The 16,478-nt window shown below is 38.7% G+C and overlaps 1 protein-coding gene across 3 annotated transcripts in view; it reads right to left on the minus strand.

The window, feature by feature from the left end:
- The window catches only part of THSD4 (thrombospondin type 1 domain containing 4), a 105,948-nt gene that overhangs the window by 15,077 nt on the left and 74,393 nt on the right, over window positions 1–16,478 (minus strand). For all 3 annotated transcript variants that reach the window (XM_082060656.1, XM_082060658.1, XM_082060657.1), the window contains 6 exons: window positions 13,510–13,685; window positions 9,806–9,902; window positions 8,718–8,960; window positions 7,795–7,924; window positions 5,948–6,152; window positions 4,949–5,122 (listed from right to left, as the gene is read on the minus strand). In XM_082060656.1, the coding sequence (XP_081916782.1) occupies window positions 4,949–5,122; window positions 5,948–6,152; window positions 7,795–7,924; window positions 8,718–8,960; window positions 9,806–9,902; window positions 13,510–13,685 (1,025 nt within the window). The remainder of the gene's footprint in view (window positions 1–4,948; window positions 5,123–5,947; window positions 6,153–7,794; window positions 7,925–8,717; window positions 8,961–9,805; window positions 9,903–13,509; window positions 13,686–16,478) is intronic.

Below are 16,478 nucleotides of genomic sequence, written 5' to 3' on the forward strand. Positions count from 1 at the left end.
ATGTATTGCCAAAACACTTTCTGGTATCTGGATTTAAGTTATTTTCCTTTAGAGTGCATCTATGTATACAGTAGATGCTGGATCAGAAGCCGAACTATCCCTGTATTTAGTCTAGCAGATCCATAGTATCCTTCCAAGGTAACAAAAGTTTTGAAATATGGTCTTGAGAGTTTTTGGAAATCTCAGCTGGATCATGATTGCTTCTACATATGCACTGTTACTTTCTTTATATGTAGTTGGTACTTACATATTACTAATGCTCTCTGAAGTAAGTAACATTAGGAAACAGACTTCTTCACTACTTGGGCTCGCACAATAAATATCACTTCCCTTAAGAGCTAAGGGACTTTTTTTTGTTGTTGTTAAGGACCCAGGAGATTTTACATGTGCCATCCAGATGTAAATAAAAACAGTGAAAGAAGAGCGTGAGCTACAATATTCATTCCGCATCTGACTAGTCAACCCACTTATATCTATTAGGTAATGCTTTAGGATTGTGAGGAATAAAGCGTTTATTTTTACGAAGCACACTACGGTTCTCTAATGGAAGATGTTACAAAAGCATTGCTGTTACTCCTTTTAATGAAGAGTGAAATCCAGAGCATGGGTTTGACCTGTTTTGATTTTGTTCCCTGATGTGCAGCATTTTTTCTTCTTCCCAAGATTTTATTTTGGCCTCAGAATCTCATTAACATCTAAGAATTGTTTGTATTTTGGCTTCTTTTCTAAGTATGCTCTAAACATAAAATGAGAAACAAATGAACAGAGAAGATGGCAATGAGGAATAAACAAAAATGCAAGAGGGGAATGCTCCGGTTAGCTGGAAAGAAACACTGGTGAGTCTCCCATTGCTGTAAATCAGGAGAATGCAGTTTCCCACTTCTGACCCATAAGAGAAGAAACTTTCCAGCAATTAGAGCTGTCAAAGAATCAGTCATGTGAAATGTTTGCAAGAATCTCATCTGCTCCCATCAATCCAATTTTTTTGTTAAGTTCACTAAGGTTCACCAGCTTTACTGCTTAATGGATCGAGTTTGCTGCACCGTTTTAACACAGCCTCACATCTTAAGAGAATTATGAGATAAGAAGCCATCATTCTACGAAAGCATGTCAAAATATCACAAAAGTTTGTCCAGACTGTATAATCAAACAGGGTTAAATACCATGTAGAAGACAAAGCCATGAAACTTAATTCTCTTACTTATACTCAAGACAGAGCAACAAATGTAAAGACAGTAAGGTGAGTCTCACTTTGCTGTAACTTTTAACCTGTAATCTGAAATGAGTCAAAATTTATGTTTCTCTCAAGATTGAGCCTGGGGGATATCAGAATATGGTGTCTGGATCTACTTTAAAGACAAATAACAGAGCATATACTTTTCAGAAAATAAGAGTTTATTTCTTAAGGAAGATTTGTTTCCCTTCCTTCCTTCCTTTACATGTTCCACCAGTGTGCAGATGGTGGCTGTACAACTCATGAGCTGTGCAGGTAAAAGTGTGTGTGTAACATACATACAATGGACTTCGATACCTCTTTATCAATATAAAACAAGAACTGCATTGCTTTAGGAACATGGAGGGCTTTTAAAAATTACTTAGGATTAATTATATGTATAAAGAATCAATCTGCACAGAAACTGAATCCAAGAAGGTCAATGCCAGGAGAGGAAACAGGTGGGCCTAAAATACATAATACATTCTGAGACAAAAAGATGGGAGAATATGGTGAGAAGGCAGCCAAGTGTTATTTATGGAGTGAAGCTCCATGCAGCCCACCCTGGGAAGGAGACACAACTCATACACACAACTCTGTACGTACTTTGCAGGTTTTTAAGTGCACATATGTTGTTGTATTGCAGAAATTATATTTAGGGAAGTTTAATGCTATAATCTTTGAATTTAGAACCAGAACCACCAAAACTATTAATGAAAATGAAGGCAATTAGCATGATTTTGCATTAATTAAAACTCTCCAAGGTTTCAGTAAAATAAAAAAACCCAAAATCTTTCTGCCAATCCTAAACTAGATCTTGTCCTTTTCTTAAAACTCAGATGTGACTATTCAGCTCTTCCTGTGTTAAAGAATACCCTTGTCAAATTCTGCGCAAATATATATCGCAGTTATCAAGCCCTGAAATTTAACATCTGTTGGCAGCAAAGATAACTGTAATTTTTATTTTACTGTGCTTTTTCTGCATGTTTCGCTAATTAACTAAGGCTATATTGTAATGCCCCCTACATCACATAAATCCAGACATGGAAGTTTGACATATCCCTTGCTGAAAGAGAAAGCATGTGCCTAACCAATCTCTGATAGGCCTCTGGAAACCTGTACTTGCTGCATGTGCAACAGTTCACATTACGTGTTTGCAGACAGGGTTCAGAAAAGTACAGGCCAGGCCTTCTCTTATGGCGGTAACCAAGTTTGAACTCAACCATTTCAAAGTTCCAGCCTTCTCCAAAGTTATGATAAGTTCTTTTACCTCTTATTTCTAGCCACGGCTGAAATGTCAAAATACAATGCGAAAGACTGTTCTGTGGTATTTCCAGCTGGGACTTGAAGTAGGCATGTAATAAATCTCACAAAGAAGGTCTGTTCTTGTGAGATTTCCACCACAGTTCTGCGGACTCAAGAGGTTTGAACAAGCTTTCTTTAAGCATTTGAACTTTGGCTGCTTACTTGAACCACATGGTTTAGTGCCAGTGTTAGGTTAACGGTTGGACTCGATGATCTTGAGGGTCTCTTCCAACTGAAATGATTCTATTCTATGATTTGTGGCTGCCCATCACTGATCTATGCTCATTGCTGAAGTGTGGCTTGGCTTACAGTACTTTTTAAAGAATTGACTGGGGAAATTACACATGCAAAGTCCATATACTTGGGAATGCCCATTTCCATTCCATGACAGAATTCTCCTCTTGTCTTTCAACAGAAACACACTTCTCTACAAAGGAGAGACTTCTGATCCTAAAAAACAGCCCTTGCAAGGCACAATAAGAAAGCTAATGGCCAAAGGCCTGACTTGGCAAAGCCATTGACTGCTCCTGTATTCCACTGACTTCCACTGGAATCACTGCCACTAAACCTCTGAACATCCGAGTTATAAGGTGTGTGTGAACCTTAGAAGATTCTGCACATTGTAGCCCAAACCTACTTTTTCCTGAAATAAACCGTTCCTTCCATTCTCTTCGTGAAACAAACTCCAAACCCATTGCTGGCAGAAGCACTGGTGAATAATGCCAACTGCAGTAGCAAGCATTTGGAAGAAATTAATTTGTACACTTACATAAGCTGAGAAGGTAACAAAATGAATTATTTACTCTCTGACCCTAAAATGTTTGTGGTAAGAAAAAATTCCAACATTTCCACATTACCTGCTTCACTTCTCATTTAATACATACAAATAAGCATAATAAAATTCCACAGTCATAACCTTCAGCTACAAAAACTACTTTTAACTCTGCAGTGGACAAAATATTAATGTAGAACAATGAAGAAAACACGGATGCTAGAGTCTTCACTGGAGTGTGTGCGCTTTATGTGGTGGAACAGCACCAGCTGATAGTAGCTGGGCAAAGCTTTTTCAAGAAAGATGTCCTTGAGGGTAGAATTAATTTTCTGTCTTACTTGTAAAATATCACTTTAATAGCACTGTACAAAGAACAGCTCTATAAGCTTAAAAATAAAAAACAAAACACTGCCATTTCCCCTACAGCAAAGACTTCGCCATTTGCACTTATATCTATACCTTAGCTGATAACTTCCGGTCCATGCTATAGAAGAGCACACACTGTGTGACTAGCAACTGGAAAAACAAGTTCAAATGACAACAACAAAGTTTTATTAGTGTATAATTTCTTTTTCTTTATAAATATCTATTTGAGTTGTCTAGAGGCTGAAAATTTTGCCAGCTTTTAATTGTAGCAAGAGTCTGATCAGCCTTTTAAAAACTATGTGACATACCAGGTACCTGTCCTATTTGTGAAGTTCATCCACCGTTTCTGCATCTAAAACATGGAACATCTGTGTCCAAACTAATGGATTATCTATGAACCAGACATCCCTAGCTTTCAGAGATACTACCTCAAAATCATCTAAATAATGAATCAACAAAGTTATGAATATAATCTTACAGCTTCAATTATACATTATATTATTTGCCTGTCAAAACAACTAGTCAAAGAAAAAGGAGATGCAACCAGGGCTTTACAGACTGTAGCCTCAACTTGTCTACAGATGAAATTGATACTCATGCATCCACACGAGGGACCAAAATACAGGGTTTTCTTAGCCCATGTTTGTAAGCCTTTTAATGAAGGTGTATAAATATCACTACTGAACAACAACTCTGAGCTCAATCATGAAATGAGGTAAATTCCACTGTTTTTATTGCTTTCATATGGAGAATCCAACTCATTGCAAAAAAAAAAAACAAAAACAAAAACAAACATCCCTGTTCACAAAGTACAAAAGCCTGAATTAATCTTGCCTGAGTTTATGAAGCTGTTCCCCTCTTTTCACAGCTATAGAATAATTGTTTTATGGCTTGAACTTAAACCTAGACATCAGGCCTCAAACCTCCATCCATTAAAAATAGTAGTGAAACTCTGAGTCTGAATCTCGAAACTCATGGCTAAGCATGGCAGAATAATAAATCTCAGTACACTTGATATTTTGGCAAGTTCAGACACAGAACCAATTCTAAATCCAGATGTTTGGTCACGTACCCACACGTTTCCCCTTTCTATGCATTCTTGTATCTAACACAACTCAGGATGCCCTTGGGATAATTATTTTTTGTTTGCTCTTGCCTGTTTCGCAGATAAAGAATAAACATGGAAAATAAGATCACTCCTCTTAGAGCTGTACAGATGTATATTTTTTAATTCTTATGCACCTAAGTTGTTTTAGAAGATACGGCAGCACAAAGAAAATGAGAAGCCTTACCCTATCACTCCACTCTGTGAGGAACCAGCTCTTAGCACAGGGACCCATGTCGCAGTTCTCAATATCATTTGGCCGCAGCTTCATGTTACATTCCTCGTCATCAACAACGTCTCCAAGGTTGCTGACGCACTTCACGTCCCGGGTCCTCTGCCCCACTCCACAAGGCACTGAACACTGTAACACAAGGGAGGTTGCATCAGGGCTCTGTGCGAGAATAAAAGTGGTTTATCAGGGAGCTGGGAATGTACAGCTCATTAACTCCTGCTAACACATCCACAGAAGCTACACAACTACTCTAGATTGCTAGGAATAGGGAATAAAAATGCATTAGTAGTTTTAAATGATATTCTCAGCCTGTAGTATTCTACAGAACACTTTTCAGATACATTTGGAAAACCTAAAATTAAACCCTGTCTTCAACAGGCCATGCTGCTCCTCATCAAAATGAACTGCTGGTATTTGAATAGCAGTCTGACATATTCTGCATTATTTTGATCTTGACCTATAAGCAGATACGAAGCAAGAGAAATGCAAAGAAAAAGAACTTCTGAATCCCTCTTACAACAGAGGACTGCCTTCTCCTGCTCTCTTTCCTTCTACCTTAGAGAATGCTGACAGCTATTGATATCTTTGCCTGATGTAAAGCATCCAGATTAAGAAGCAAGAACGAAACCATTTTCTGCTGTGTATGCATGAAATGTTTAGATGAGTCCTCTAGGGTTAAAGGGGAAAATCCATAGGAATTTGAAGATTAAACACTGCAGCACCTGCCTACAAGGGTACCCAGCAGAGCTTCCAAAGGCAGTCTCATTGTTTTTTCCTTGCTTTCAAATCCTTAATCATGTCTGCTACCTTTACAGGTTGAAACTATTTACCATGCCAAATATATTCCCTACAGTAAGATACCTCGCAGACTTCATCTTCAGACTGCAGCTATTTCTTCAACTGTTCACTCTGTTTTTTGAGGTTTCATGCCCCACATTAATCCATCATACTTACTGAAGTCCATTCTGTCCTAATCTGCCATTCACTGCAGATCTTCAGCTGGCAAGTGCTGGTTGTCTCTGGTTTCTCCAGGTGATGACAGCGGTACTGCTGAACTGTCAAGGTACGATTGGCGTACATTTGCCGGCATAAGATCTGTCGATGCTGCATACCAAGGCCACAAGTTTTGCTGCACTCAGACCACTCCCCTATATCCCAGCTAAATAAATTTAAAAAAAAAAGGTGTTTTTTTCAGTAAAGATTTCTCTAATACTAATCTTGACAGAACCCAAATGACATGATTCTGATGCTTAACTTAATCCTTTATGAAGACACAGTTATGTATCTGTAACAAATCTACCTGTAATTGTTAATAATAAGCATGCATACAGATTGAACAAGTCATGGTTTCATGACATATCACAAACATTAAGCCACTAATACTTGTTCTTTTTTTTTAAAGTATCTATCTATATTATTGCTCTAATGACACTTCCCCAAAATTTAAGATGTGTTGCATAGAAGTTTTCTGCAGAAAAGGCTCTAAAAATGACAATACCACAAAGATCACGTAATGCACCCAGGCATCCATTCATCAGTAAAACTGAAATAGCAAATTATAAGCAGTGAATGACATTTAATTTTAGAGATGAAAAAAATCCTTAGATATATGCTTCTCATTCCAAGATTTCACTATATTTATTTAGTCGCTTTTGTATAAACATGTCATTTTCCCCTTTCTGTTCTTATCTCAAGCATGAAGGCATACACAGACAAGGGAAGTATCTGAACCGTTGGCCAATTTTATTTCAGAACTCTTGTGGAGAGCAAGCAACACCCCCTTGTTCTTTTTAATAAATATTTGCCTATCTTTGTTTATATTCTTGTCATTATCCTGTGTAAACAAATGAAGCTGAACTAATACAGCTATTAGAAAGAAAAAGGGGAGAATAATGCTCGGTGTGAGAAGAAAATTCCAAGTAAACAGCTTCAGAAGCTCCTGAGTATCTAATATAGCCTAAAAAATTGCTTTGTCAGGCATCTCTAACACTGTTACCAGCACTTAGACCACTAGAAACTTCCATGGGATAAGGAGTGGCCACTTGCTGCTCTGAAGAGAACTGAAGAGATGGAAAACACAGCTGCTGACCTGAATTAAAATTGCTATAATGGCAACTGGGTTTAATCCTTTTAGCTTCTTGGTATATACCCTGGCACTTTTTTTGCCTATTTAAAAGAAGTTGCTTAGCCAGTTGTAAGTCACAGTCTCCTGATGGCAAGTGTCTTTGCAGAAGGAAATCACACGCGAGCTGTTTGTGTGAGTGTGCTGGAAAGGAGGACTACTGCTTCCGAATCCAGGCTTCGAGCTGAAGAAATACTGAATTCCAGGAAAGGGGGATGACGTTTATGAGGTGGCTGTTGTGAGCACTATCAGCCTAATCTCATTTTTAAATACAACACCATAGAATGAACAGATGGGTAGTAGAGCACACTGATCCAATGTGGAGTGATACAACCTACACAGCCTCTTCGTTAGGCACGTATGTGCAGAAGCCTGTCAGTTGAAAAAATGTATGCACAGAGAGACCATATATAGTGTGCATGCCTGAACAATCACACACATTTTGAGAAATTACTAAACTCACTTGTTGCCAACTTCCCTTTGTCTTCTCCGAATGCTATTGCTCCCTGTGAAGGGGAAGAAGGTCACCAACAACTAAGGAAATATATCCACTAAGCTTTATGACACAAATTCATAGTGCTTAGAAGTTCAAGCTAGTTTCCTACTGAATAGCCTCTTTCATATGCAAAACTTCAATGACATTGGCTTATTTCACTTGACTTAAATTGTAATATCTTACAAAGCTGGACATGGGAAGAGGTTGCAGGCCTCCTCTTCTGGAATGGGTTTGGTGCTGCTGTCACAGTAACTCTCAGATACCTCTTCGTGAGTCTTTCTATTGACGCAGTGAAAAATTGGGTACTGTGACCCTGAAATGAAGAAGAAAATTAGATGATGTATTGCAAAAGACTCTGCAGTATAAGCCATAACAGTAGCGTCCAACACTGATACAGAAAGGAAATGCATAACTTAACAACATGAAATACAGACTAAGATTTTATCCAAAATTTCCAGATATAAGAGCTGAATGCTGTACTGTTTACACTGTAGTATTAAGAGAAGTCCTTAGGAAACGGGAAGTACAGCATGGCATTGTAGGAAAGGCTCACTAATTGCCAGTCCCTTTCCATCCCTCTTGCTTCCCACTTCTCCTCTATGAAAACCTCAGTTTTCTAAAGTCATGTTATTGCTGTTCCAGCAACATCCAATGAGGCAAAGATATGGCTGATGGAATCCCTGTGAAACCTTCCCATAAAGATCAGAAATCTGTTGACAAAGACAGAGCAAGCACTGAGGGTGTATATGATAAAGCTGGAGAGGCCAAATGGAAGGATAAAGAATGCCAAAGAATGTTGAGGAAAGCAGCTGTGTATTAAGGGTGTGAGAGCAGTTTGCCGTAAAATCTTGAAATATTTCCTTTCGGAGGCAAATGCCATTAATTCCCTTTTAATTTACATACTGTGTATTTCACATTTTAAATGATGTTGTTTTTACTGATTTAAGTACTAATATAAGCACACATAATAGTAGAGGGCTGACATGTCTTTTGCTTGTAAGATAACAGAAAACGCCAGGTCCAGCAATGCCTTGTGCATACAAGAGCTGCTGAATAGTCAAAATGCTGCTTCCCTCCCACGCTGGAACCCTCCTGTCTGCGCTTACCTTTCCCACATGTAGTCGTGCACTCAGTTTTCCCAATCTGTTTCCAGTTGTGTTCTCGGTTTTGTCTTGGTGGTTGCACAGCAGGCACCTGGTGCTCGGGCTGATGAGCGGGAAATCTTCCTGGCTGAATAACTGGAAAAGTTCCAGCGGACTGTGCAGTAAGAGTGTCTGTCTCCCTGCGCAAATCCTCATCCTCATGATTTGTACTTTCTGGCATTCCTAACTGACCATTCAAGGGCTCCCCTGATGATGGACAATAACAAAAAAGTAAAATAATGGGTCTCAATTGCAAATATCAGTCTTTGTTTTCAAACACTAATTATCACAACTGGAGCATTGTTAAACTTCAAAGCAGCTTTAATCTGCTGTGCAGAGACCTCCTAATAGTGTCCTGGAAAGACTGTGTTGTTTTAAACGAAGATAACCAAGTCTCAGCTAGCAAATACATTAAAAACTGAAGAATCTCCAATCACACTGTAGAGTTAATGCACCCAGTGTCAAAATTTCCCAAAGCCTTTTTTTTTAACCATGCTCTGTATTCTGTGCCTCTGCATGTCACAGCACAGCTGCTTCTTGTTATGGAAAGACTACAAATGCACTTAGAAATTTGTAAAGGCATGTCATGAACATTAAAAGTAGGATGAAACTCGCTTACAAATTTTGTACTATCCTTCAGAACTCCACACCAGTACACACAGCACATACCCACGACTCAGGAGCACGAGCTGTCCAGATTCTAGCTTGGGAAGGCAACAGTTTTGTGTTAGATCCTCTCCAGGTGGGAGAGAAAAGAGGAACTGTGAATGGCTTGTTTTAAATTATCTCAAACTCTGACAAGGAAAAATCATGTTCTACTTCATTTCTGAGCTCCAGCTCATGCAAAGTCATGGTTAACATTTTACAACAAAATTGTTACTGGAAGTAGAAACATGTGACCAGAGTCCCTACTACAGTATAAATAATGCCTGAAATTCTGGGCCTCTCCCACACGAATGGCAGCATTTACGCTGAATTTAATGGTATTAATTTCTCTATTAGCTTACTGGGTAACAAAATATGTTTAATAATAGGAAATAGTGGCATTTTACCTGGCCTCCTGTGAGCAAGCAACTGAGGACTAATGACATTGTCTCCTGGAATGATATACTCATAATGTATACCTGGGTTAGGCTGCTGATGTATCATCTAAAAAGAAAAACAGCCATATATTCAGTTCTTCCACTTGTTACATTACTAATACTTATATATGTACTTGAACTGATCAACTATGTAGCATTATGTATCATTGGTCAGGATATAAACAAGGGTTAATGCCTGCCTCCAAAAAATGCCAAAAAAAATATACTTGTTTCTGGAAAAAATAAGAAAATACAGGTTACTGCCTTTGCACACTGAGCTCGCTTGTGATGGCAGAGGATCTGTTTCTCTAGGTCTTTCGTGAGAAATGTAAAGCTGACACACTCAGGGCCAAGGTGCAGCTATGGGCTGCACCAGCCCTGGCCTGGCCGCTGGTCACACCAGCCTCAGCAGCACAAGAGATGGTCCTACGGTCACCAAAACATCCTCAAATAGAAGGAGCTTTACAGATACCTTTAAGGAAACATAAGCAGAGAAGAATGCATACTACAGAGCCTAATCTACAAATCCAGCCAACTATCTTTTTTAAGGTTTATCAGCTATGCTTGGATGGAGCACATGCACGCAGCACATACATGTTTTCTCTGTGTACTGTCTCACAAATCAAACTGTTCCTGTCATCACTGTGCAGCTACCTCTGCAGGACTCAATGGAGGCTCAACAATCAACTAGCTGAATAACTAACATTGTGCCACTCTCACCATAAGCATTGCTCAATAAAGATCAAGTGAACAGATTACAAAGACCCACAAACTGGTTACAGCAGCTGAAGGGCACCTCTGCAACCCTGCTGCATCCACCCATGCTAATTTTCAACTGAGTGAAGATGTAATATAAGTGCAGACAGACTCCCACTGCTATACAGCTAGCAACTACCACTATGTCAAGGTGTTTGTTGTGAAACACAGGCAGGAACCAGAAGGTTTTCTCCTTTAAATGTGAAAATGAAGCTGAGTGGTTCCACAACGCTGCTGTGCAAGGCCATGTGAACTGCCATGGGCACACTGCTGAAAGTCAGTGTCACTTCTGGTGTGCCTGTTTATGCAGTCAGGCTTGAGCAAGATCTGACTTTATGAAAACTTTTAAAAACTGTTAGCAGCACACTCCATACCCAACTGGCTTGTATAATGTTATGTTGCTGCTGCTGAGAACCTGAGCATACTCACGCTAGAAATGCTGAGATGCCATCAGCTGCTAATTTCACTTGTTGAGCTTTGATTACTTCAGTACTGCTTCTACTGACACTACACACTGCTGATTTAGAAGTTCTGAACTCCTTGTGGGGATTGGTCTGGTAGAAGCCTCAGATTACACTTAAAGTACCTTTTGAAAACAAACAAACAAACAAAACTCCTCACACACACAAGATCAACCACCAGAGCTTGTACTAGCTCTGCGGTTCTGACAAACCATGGGTCAAAAAGAAGAAAGTCATGCTCTGCCAATGGCTTAATGTCCCAGCAGAGCACATGTATGTTTCCAGGTTTCACCAAATCCATCACACCAATCAACACCAACTACAGGTTCAGACTGTTGTTTTTCCTGGTGTCGAAATAACTTTTTCCTTGCCAAATATAATAGCTGTTCCTCAAAACTCTGTCCCTCAGAGATCACTCACTTTTCTGAACCATCTAGTAACACATTGCCTGTAATATTGTTTTTTTAAGGGTTGGTCCTTCCCATGTAACTTTTTTATCCAAAAAATACACCCTCTTTGTGTTTGGTCCCAAGAGAACAGAGCACTGGGAAGCTGACTTCAGCAGAACCAGGACCCTGTTCTTAAGATGGTTTCAGGAACAGCTTTCCAATGGTTCCCATGTTTTTTTCATCACATTTCTCAAAACAACTGAAAGGCACATGTTACAAAGAGCTTAGCTGATGAAGTCCCTATGAATATATTGTCATAGTTCTCCTGAAGAGAAATACCTGGAATTATACAACAGTTTTGCTTTGAGTTAGTGGACCTACGTCTTTGTAACAACGTATACTTCACACTTAGACAAAACGTGCATTTCTTTTTATCTTGCTAATTATAACCTGCTCTAATTTAGAGAGCTTTTTCCTCTCCATTTTTAGAGTGGAAGAAAGATAGCATTATCTCAGGAAAAAGGAATAGAAAGCCATTTGGAATTCCCATCTGCAAAACTCTTCATTTTTCCACACAGAGCATAAAGATGGTGAGTATGGATGGAAAGAGAATTACATGTGTCAGGAACTGCAAGACAAAATCTGAAAAAAGATATCTGTATCCACATAACTACAAATTTCAAACCCATAAGAGACACTGAGTTATACTGATGATCTATCACTATCCATTTTTATACTTCCACACTACACTGAAAAAGACCCTAAACCATCAGCTTATAATGAGTTGCAGTATTCCTCACATCTACAAGAAACATCTCAGGTAAGAGTCCAGTCAAATTAGAACTGGCAACCCACAGTAGCAGCCACAGAGTAAAACTGCTAAAGCTGTGCCCATCACACCAGCTTTCTTATATTCTTTGCAAAAGAAAAAAAAAAGATACTAAGCCTAAATGAAAACATTAAAATATGATAAATCAATCAGCTGACAATAAAAACTCAAAACCAAACCTCAGCTCACAGCATCCTACTCACTGACACATGTATTTTAAAAACATGGAGTCTGCATCGCAGAATCTAGGAGCCCAGACATTTAATCTTCCAGGCTGTTGCCAGTCTTACATTGCAATCAATCAGAAATTATCAAAAAAGAAGTAATGTTTGCATAATTATTACATTGCTTTATTAATACACCATATAGCAGATGGAGAATAACTTTGCCAACATCTAACTTTTCCCAGCTGAGTAACCGGGGTACTTACTATTCATTTTTCTATGAAATAACCCAGCACAATCACTTTAGCGCTGCAAGGCAAAAACCCCTGTAGTCGGATGAAACAACCATCTCACCAGTTAATCTAGCTTTTTCAATGTACAGACCTCCCCCTGTGAAAGTGTATCATCTCAGAATACACCATTTATCTTTGAATAAGTTGTAATCAGCTCCAGTTATATTTTTTATTTCAACATGATGCAGTAAAACCTGTCCCACCTGACGTAAACAGCTTTTTCAATTGGATTCCCCCCTCTTAGTCACAACTTGTCTTCTCTCTTCCTTTCCCAAATGCCTATTATCTATGGTCTCCTAGCACAGTTTTGTATTAAAACTGCTCGGTTTCAAATCCCGCATTCTATAGTTTTTTGGACTTGTGTTTCTTTTAAAGAAAACTGAAACAGTATCACTCTGCGAGAGGCCTTGTCTGATTTAGATATTTGCTTCATTTCACTGTAAAATTTAGGCCAAATTTTCTTAAGCAGGAAGGTATCCTGAGAAAATCCAGTTCAGCCTCCCCACCCCCCCAGGTATTTGTATGCTTTATCTCTCTTTTACCAAACATGAAAAACTAGGTTTACTTGATCAATGAAGTCTGAGAGAAAAAGGCTTTATCATTATTTAGGTTTCCTATGATCTGGAGCAAGATGGGAGCAACAGCGAGCAATAGTATAATATCAAAAACAATGTCTCAAAATGAAAGGAACAAACCAGTAACAAAATATTGATAATGAATGCAATTTTAGAGTTACATGTTAACGATGAACTGACCATCTTTTTTTCAATCAAGTAACTTACATAGACATCAAGGACTTCATTTGTTGGACCGTCAGCTAAAAATGACTCTCCTGCAGTGCTGGAGATTTCATTTGGGCGTTTATAAGTGAACATTGTCCCACCACCTTCATATCTCCCAGGTCGATCAATTGCCCAGTTTCCATTGATGATGGACCGCCCTGATCGACTCCGCAATGCTGTAGAGGATGGGGACAGAAACAGAAGGACATCGATCAGAGTAAATCGCCTTCACATACTGGTGCCAAATCAAATCCCCAAAGCTGCATTACACTGTTGGGTGTTCTCTGAGGTCGGAGGACAAACCTGTGTAGCTGTTGAAAAGAACAGTGTTATGTTAGTATTTGAGAAAAAAAGGTAAAAAAAAAAAAGCTTAGAAAACTTTGTCAGAACATTTAGTATGTTTATGCTGCAAGAAAAGAAAGAAAAATCAAAGACAGCTTGGCAAACTTTCTCGACAGTTTCCCATAGGTTGTTGTGTACCCTTAAGCCAGGCAGCCGCACACACTGACCATAGGGGGATCCAAGGAAGTCGCTTTCCCCTCCACTTCCTCTCCAGTGAATTGACTATTTCATCATTCAGACAGAACAAAACACAGAGGCGGATACAGAAAATCAGTACATTATACAATGCAGAAGCACCAAACAATCTGGGGACACATGAATATCCTGGGTCGCCAAATACTCCAGTTATTCTTCACAAAGCCATTTGGCTAGTCCCTCCATTTCCTTCTCAGAACACAACTTCTTTCCCAGACCATCTGCACAGCCCCAATCTGCGGCACTGTTTGGAAAGGAAAACTCTCTCAAAATGCCAGAAGGATCTCTTATGTTAGAAAAAGTGACTTTGCAGATCATATACTAGTCAAGGAAGCATAAAATCTGGATTCAATATCCAGTTGTGCAGGGCATTCCCTTTGTCATCATGGGCAAGTCACTGATTTCTAGCTGCTCCTGTTCCTTCTTCTTCCTACTTTGTTTATCTATCCGACTATAATTTTAAACCCTTAAGGGCAGAAAGTCCTGCCACATACATGTGCATAATTTTATGCAATATTACAGTTATATATTCTAAAACACAGTAATATCTTGAGGGTGAAACCATATCAGACATTGTTTAAATACACAGAAAAGACATGACTTTCTCTAAAAGCTTTACTTAGACCTTCAATTTTACTACAATAGAATTTGCTTTTAAATACAGACTTTAAAACAGACAACTAAACATACTATCATCCTTGGCTGTATATTGCTTGGCAATTTACTTTTTAATGCAAATCCAAAGCATGAGCTTTGAACTTACAGAAATTTACGGTCGAGGACCTAGTTATTCTAGAGACTGTTTCTTCTTTGTTCTGTCACAGCAACTGTGATATTCAGTTAAAACGCTCTCAGCATTATACACAACTATTTATACTGCTGGGAAAAACTTTAAAAGCCTACACACATGGCCTAAATGATGGGAAATTAAATTTGTGCCATTAATTCTGAAGTAATACATATTAGAGAAGAAATTTAAATTGTTCTTACATATTCCAGACATCCAAATTAACTGAATTAACCAACAGATGCAGTCTTGCTGCTTTTGCTGCGGGCCTCTCAGAGAGGAACATCCGTGTGACTGCGTGGTGAGAAACAGTCACAGAACAGCAATGTAAAGGGGCAGTTATGTTATGATAAAAAAAGACAGCAGTAAAGAAACACACTGCAGTAAAATACTGCTATCAATGTAATCTCTTTATTTCATGATGGGTCTGAGATCTTCCTCAGAGCCAGAAGCTTAATCTTGCTCAGACTCTCTAAAGTACCTGTTCTTACAGATAATCCCACCATAGTTTTCAAAAAAATATTTCATTTCTTTTCTACCTGCAAAAAGAAAATACTATTTACTTGCTTAAAGGTAAACATTTTACAGTTAATCTCTGCAAACAGAAATGCTCATTTTCTGCCACTGCAGCAGTCATTTTCCTTTTGGAGTATTCATTAACCTGTTCCTCTCTGATTGTCTCTTGCCAATGCATCTTCCTCTTCACTCAGTTCTGACTGTTTCTTCTTTTGCCTCTGACTGCAAAAGCCACGCTGGTGCATCAGCAAAAGGAAAATGCAGGAACAGCAAATCAGAACAGGTGATTAAGTAGTGCTGCAGTAAATACTATGGGATTGAGAAACAAAACTGATTTATCATATAGCCATATGAGCTATTCAGGCACAGACACGGCAGCGGGTTCAAAGTCTCGACAGCTTCGATAAAATCTCCAAACAAATTTCAGATTTAATCTGCATGTTACAAAAGGGCATACATCTTCAGAAGATCATCCAGTATTGCCCCACGGTTTTTAATACAGTCTTCTCCAATAGGTATTAGTAACAGGCAACTGAAAGGAGAACACATTAGCTAGTCTACCCTTCCTCTTTTGTTGGGTCTTTTTGATAAGATGAGAAGTAAAATGACACAGACACACTCTCCAACTACAGTATTCTCACACTTTGACTTCTAATACTCTGGCATATATGAGTTACTGCAGAACACACATACAGTGATATATGACATGATATTTGCAAAATATGTGATTATATGGCATTTATTGTGCTTCAGTGTCACTATTGCTCAGGCACACAGACTCAGTCCCACTGGAGACCAGTGTGAAACAATGAAAATCTAACCCGAGACCTTTTGAAAACAGATATAAATAGTACTGATAATCAACCAGAGGATTGATTTACATCCTTTTACTCACCCAGCTGGTAGAGAAAAACTGTAAATGTATGTCTGTATATGGGCTGGAGCTTTTTAAATAGGGAGTTCAGGAAGCAGATTAGATGATGCAACTGAAAAGGTTAATTAAAGCAGAATTTCAGCATTTTGGCAATTCTTCCACTGCAAGGCATAAGCAGGCCTTATAAATTGCTTTTTGGGTTTCATTTTCAGTTTTTTTTCTCTTATTGCTTCCTCTCTTTAAAATTACTTTAAT

This window comes from Streptopelia decaocto (genome assembly GCF_964273445.1).
Source record: "Streptopelia decaocto genome assembly, chromosome: 9".
Lineage (NCBI taxonomy): Eukaryota > Metazoa > Chordata > Aves > Columbiformes > Columbidae > Streptopelia > Streptopelia decaocto.